The sequence below is a fragment of the Lampris incognitus genome, chromosome 7 (genome assembly GCF_029633865.1).
Source record: "Lampris incognitus isolate fLamInc1 chromosome 7, fLamInc1.hap2, whole genome shotgun sequence".
In the NCBI taxonomy this organism is placed as follows: domain Eukaryota; kingdom Metazoa; phylum Chordata; class Actinopteri; order Lampriformes; family Lampridae; genus Lampris; species Lampris incognitus.
The window spans coordinates 62,219,211-62,225,210 of record NC_079217.1 but is presented as its reverse complement, the minus strand read 5'-3'; the positions used below and the strand labels follow the sequence as shown (position 1 = coordinate 62,225,210).

At 51.3% G+C, this 6,000-nt stretch overlaps 1 protein-coding gene across 2 annotated transcripts in view; it reads right to left on the bottom strand.

The window, feature by feature from the left end:
* Positions 1-4,160: 4,160 nt before the first annotated feature.
* Positions 4,161-6,000, bottom strand: part of pak4 (p21 protein (Cdc42/Rac)-activated kinase 4) — a 42,204-nt gene continuing 40,364 nt past the window's right edge. For both annotated transcript variants that reach the window (XM_056283423.1, XM_056283425.1), the window contains exons 9-11: positions 5,775-5,900; positions 5,346-5,480; positions 4,161-4,316 (exon numbers count right to left, since the gene is read on the bottom strand). In XM_056283423.1, the coding sequence (XP_056139398.1) occupies positions 4,161-4,316; positions 5,346-5,480; positions 5,775-5,900 (417 nt within the window). The remainder of the gene's footprint in view (positions 4,317-5,345; positions 5,481-5,774; positions 5,901-6,000) is intronic.

The window sequence follows — 6,000 nt, the reverse complement described above, 5'->3', positions numbered from 1 at the left end:
CCGGAAGCAAAGGCACCGGTCTCGCCTGCCAGTCCTCCTGCAGGTGCACGTCACGCCGGCTGGTCTCGTCTTCTTCTATCCTTCACTGCGTGCGCTCGCCCACGCGCCACCCGGCGGCCCACGGGACAGCACGGCGTGCAGCGCAGCGCCTTCCGACAGGGTGCTCTGCAAGGGGAGTCCCGGGTCCAGTACCGTCCGCATGAATAAAACTCCCACAAGCGGATTTAAACAATAAAATACAGTAAAAAGGTCTCTCGCGGTGTGAAACTGGTGAGAAAAGCAGCAGCCAGCGTCCATCTAACAACAAAAACTACAGAAGAAGACAGGCTGAGGAAGACGTTCGTCTCGCTGGCTAACTCCCTGGTTTCCGCTGAGGATGAAGGAGCACGGGTGTTTGCCCCTACGGGGGGGGGGGGTATTAGTACCGGCGGATGGCAGATGACCGACCAGGGGCGTCCACACTCAAACGTGAAATGACGGATTAACCTCCAACTGTTCTGTCAAGTGGTTCTGCACAACCATGTCAAGTAACTCCTGAGGAACTTCGTGTCGTCTCATCTTGTGAGGAACCTGACTTACCAAGGTGTGCTCACAGAACTGGACTTGGCTTAGCGAGCTGGGGGGGGGGGGGTTTGCTGAGGAGAAGATTCGGTAGGAAAGGTCACACCCGATTACTCAGCGACGAAGCTCCTGTACTCAGTTCTCCATCTCTAAAGGTTCAACGCTCCCGGTTGGTTTAGCAGAAGTGTTGTTGTTCCCCTCTTCTCCATCCATCTAAACCGCTTGTCCTGCTCTCAGGGTGGCCGGGATGCTGGAGCCCATCCCAGCAGGCACTGGGCGGCAGGCGGGGAGACACCCTGGACAGGCCGCCAGGCCATCACAGGGCCTACACACCTAGGGACAGTTTAGCACGGCTGAGTCACCTGACCTACATGTCTTTGGACTGTGGGAGGAAACCCCCACGCAGACACGGGGAGAACGTGCAAACTCCGCACAGAGGACGACCCCCAAGGTTGGACTACCCCGAGGTTGGAACCCAGGACCTTCTTGCTGTGAGGCGACCGCGCTAACCACTGCGCCACCGTGCCGCCCTTCCTCTCTTCCATTTCAAATTCAAACCAAGAACGGTACTGTTAGGTCCAGGATCGCCAGATAGCCGTTTTCACTGGTCCAGTTCACTTTGGAGACCTAAACCGAGCACCTGTCGCTGAGAGATGCTCTCAGAGCAGACTAGGGTCAAACCGAACAAGGGGGTGATTTTTTTTGTGTAGTGTTTGTTTTACTCTACAGCCCGTGCTGGATTGGGGGGGGGGGCGGGGTTCACTGACAACACAGTGTCCAGCGTCTCATAGGGCTGTCAATCACAGAAAAGGCACGTCGACGCGTCCTGCATCTCAAACCACGCAATGACACCGGACTTCCTGGTACCCCCTGGAATGGGTTACCACTACCCCGGCCTGGTCTGGTCTGGCGTGGGAAGGACCTGAAGACCCAAGATGAATGGTATCACATGAGAGGAATGTCCTTCGGCTCTGGTCCCATCAGTTCGGATGGCGTGACTCATCAAGACCATGTTCTCATCCGCTGTGCCAAGAACTGTCTCCAGCCCCGTCACTGTTATACTGTGCGGCGTGGGACCGGGTCTGGCGGGTGGTTGGATTTACCCAACAGTGATGCCAGGAGAGAGGACTTTGTCATTTGGTACAATCCAAACAGTACCGGGCTCCCCCCCCCCACTCCCCCTACAACAGTCACAGGTGAACGTGTGAAACGGAACCGAGTGTATTTTCACTGTGAACGCCCACTTGGCTGTCCCCGTCCCAGGTTCCTCGACCTGGTAAAGCCCGCCTGCCGACTGCCCCACAACTTGAGAAATGAGCGCCAAACACGCCCGCCATTTCTACTTCAGCTTAACCGCGGCCTGCCGACCCCACAGAGGCCGGAACCAAGATACCGACCCGCCACGTCCGCTTCCAGCACATTACATGGAGACGTGGGCGTTTATGTACAGGGACCTCTCACTGTTCAGATGCTGATTTATCCAGCAGTGTTGTGTAGCGTTGTGTAGTGTTGTGTAGTGTAGTATAGTGTAGCGTTGTGTAGTGTAGTGTAGCGTTGTGTAGTGTAGTGTAGTGTTGTGTAGTGTTGTACTATAACGCGCCACGTCCATGTGGTTTACGTGTCATCCATAATAATAATAATAATAAAATCACACTACATTCTACTTCCATGTGCACACGTATGGACTCGTACTTAAACTAGCCAGTAAACACACACACGCACTCACACACATTCACACACACAGGTCCAAAGGCAACGTTACACACTAAGAGATGAAATCAGGTAAATAAAATAAAACCCACGAGTAATCTGATTCGTAACACTTTTTCTGAGCTCAGGGTCAAAGTTCATTTGCAACAGTCCGAAGCGTTAAAACCATCGTGTACAACAACACGCGTTGGAAGACGACACACAAGAGAACCGAGGGTCCCTCCTCTCCAGCGTGTGAACGGTTTTCCCGTCCGAACCGAGCCTGGCAGTTAAACGTTCACCCAATCGGTGGGGCGGCAGGGGCGGAAGGGCCCGCCCCCACCGCCACAACTGTCCAATCACTGAAAGCGACGGGGTCGAGGGGCATATTTAACTGCCAGGAAAAATTTAAAAAAAAAACAATACGAATAAAGAGAAGTTGGAAATTGTCGAGTTGCCCCCGGACAGTTTGTACCACAAAATGGCGGAGGCCCCGGGGAGGCGGAGGCGAACTCTTCTACAGCGCTACGGTAAAACCCCCGCCATCTTCCCAGACGATCACAGGGCCAACGGAAAGGATGTGACGCGTCGGGGCTTCCGGGACCGGGCTGAAGATCACGGCTCTCCTGAGCACGACTGCACAAGGTCAAAGGGCAGGGGCTCTTCCTGCTTTTCACAGTCCGGTGAAGGAATCCGCTGGGAGTGCAGCTTACATCTCTCTTAGCCAGTGCTTCACAACTCATCACATCTTACTTTAAAAGGATTAAAACCAAGATGAAAAAAAAATAAAATCAAAAATCCTAATTTAAAAAAAAATAAATCACAGAATGTAGAGACAATAAAACAACGTCAAAACTGATATATTTCTCTCTATGTTCATCGTACTTACACAAGAAATCAAAGAGCGGGGAAAAGGAAAAAAAAACAAAAAACAAAAACAACACAAGTCCAGTGTTTACCTTTTGTCTTAGTGTACGTTTGCTTGTTTACAACAGGAAGCTAGTGTTTCTATGGATACAAAACGGTCCACAACCCATTTTCTGAGTAAAAAAAACAAAAAAAAACAGAGGTCCTCCTTCAGTAGTTAGCTGTGGTTGCCATGGAGATGGTGTCTCGAGTCTATTCCCCTCCGAGTCCTCGTAGCGAGGAGGGTCGCTCGTACGTAGCGGAGAAGGCGTTCACGTCGCCTCGCTCCTCCAAATCCGGCACATCACGGCGAGGCGTCTCGGCTCATCACGGGGCCCGCGGCCGGCGCCGGGACACCGCCCTGTGGGCGCGTCGTGTCCACCAATCACAGGAGCAGAAGAACGCGTGTCCTTCCTGGAACAGTTCTTTTGTTTGATTGACAGAATAGACGACGGTGGACCAGCTAGCTGAAACCCGCCCCACGGAGAGGCGGCGGCTTGTTTCTCGCCCCTCCGATGTCTCAAGATGAGGGCCAATGCAAATTAATTAGTTTTAGGGTCAAAGGGATCGGTGAAACACTGTCACAGTGTTGGCAACACACACCTCCTCTCTCATACGAACACACACTCACACACGCACACATGCACACTGCCCTATCGCCCCTCATCTAGACAACAAATTCAAGATTCAGTGATTCACATAGATGCAAAGAATACTCCTACACAGCCAAGTGCTTCGGGAGCTCTCGCTAGTTTGACACTAGTTTCCTCCGGTTTACCCCATACAGAGGAACTCACCCGCCCCACCCCCACCCCCCCTATCCTACAGTGGGTTCAACCTCCGGGCCGAACCGCCACGGGTGCAGGAGTATTCTGTTCTATCTGAACCCGCACACGCTGCCTTCTAGTGTCCAGAGGCCCTCGTGTCGTGTCGGCCGTGTTGCGCCCCCCCCCCCTCCCGCTGCCCTAACCCCCACCCCACCCACCCACCCCCCCCGCGGTGCTTCATCTCATTCGGTTTTGTCTCATCAGAGGGACGATACAGGAGGGTGGACCTGCTTTGGTCAGGAAGGGATGTTTGAGGAGCTCGCTGGCCGAGGCCCGCTGTGCGGGGTCTCGGACCAACATTCTGTCCAGGAAGCCCTTGAGGACAGGGGAGACCTGGGGGAGAGAGCAGAAGAGAAACATCCAAATGAATTCATTATATGTTCTGGTCGTGGCGATCCCCATACAATTACTGAACAGAGATTTTTACTTGGCTGTCAAAGGTAACCGGGACGCACAGCGACCCTAACGCGATCACAGCGCTATTCGGGATCATCACGACACCGTTACATCTTATAGTCTGTCACCTTACTGGCTGGACGTCCGATACTGATAAAATGGAAATCACCGACGCCCCCTTTCTCACACATTATGGACCAAGGATATTTTCGATCGTGTACAGCTAGAAAAGAAAAATCAGATGTATGATGAACGGCTCTTTCAAGAAGTTTGGAAAAGTATGGGGCCCCTTCCTTCACATATGCAGAAAACCGACCTTCCCAGTTATTCCTGAGTTACGGCCATGTCAGGAAGACTGCAGCGTAATGACGCTATATAACCATGTTAGAGACAATAACTCATCAATGTACCGAGACCTGTGGAAACTGACAACATTTACGCTATTTCTATCTTATTTTAGTCATTTATTTTTAAATTATTTGTCAATATTTATGTTTTTTTTCCTTTCTCTTATTGCAACTTAATAACACATTGTAAATTACAAGTGCTTTTATTTTATCGCTGTTACATGTGTGGAAAATCTGATACATTTTGTTAAAAACAACCCCATCGGACCTCCTGTTGAAAATAAACTGGCGTTTTGAACTCGACACCATCAATACTGCTACGTTGGGATTTTGAAATAAAGCACCTACCACAGCTTCAGCACCCACATCTGGCAACTAGTTCACGTGAATAAACACATGACGACGAGTTCGCTGGTCACTCGGCAATGGCTGAAAACCGCTTGTGCGACTGTCCAGTCGTCTAACGTCGGGAAAACGGTACCACGGAGACAGCGCTACAGCTGGCGTTGGACACGACGCGACGGGTATACGACAGTAAAAAGCAGAGGGAGTCTCTGAAATATGGCGCGCACAGGCCGCTGTAAACCACGCCGGCCACCGGCGTTCACTGCTGCCATACCTTGTGCAGGTTCTTGAGCTTGGGAGGCAGGTTGTCTCGGATCATCTTCATGGCTTTCAGCGGCGGCTCGTTGAAGTATGGCGGCTCCCCGTCCACCATCTCTATCACCATGACACCCAGAGACCAAATATCCACCTGGACAGAAGGAAGCAGGGGTCATAGTTCATTTCTGTCTCAGTTTGAAAAGAACTTCTTTTTATGTCCTGAGGGTACAGAATACACCCGAATCTCATCTACGTCAGTTGACGGTAGCATCTTTTGTACAGCCACTAAAAGGGGTGAATGTATGGGTCAAGAGCCAGCCTGGCTTTCCTGAGAGGTCAAGTACTGTGAATATACAGATCATATTTAATACTGGACACCTTTTTTGATTTTTCATTCCATCAAAACAATGTATTTATTCTGGCTGTATGTATGTATATGTTTAACCTCTGGTCCATAGGGCAGTCTGGATATGAGTTCTGGTGCCATCCAGTAAGGCGTGCCAACCAGAGACTTCCTTCTCTGTACTTCCTTTGACACCTGGGCACAGAAACCAAAGTCTGACAGCTTCACCTGGAAGAACAGCGAAAGGGGGGGGGGGGGGCGGGGGAGAGAAGAATAGGGAAGTGTAAATGACAGGGTGATTGTTAGTAGTCTTACGACAGAAATGGCC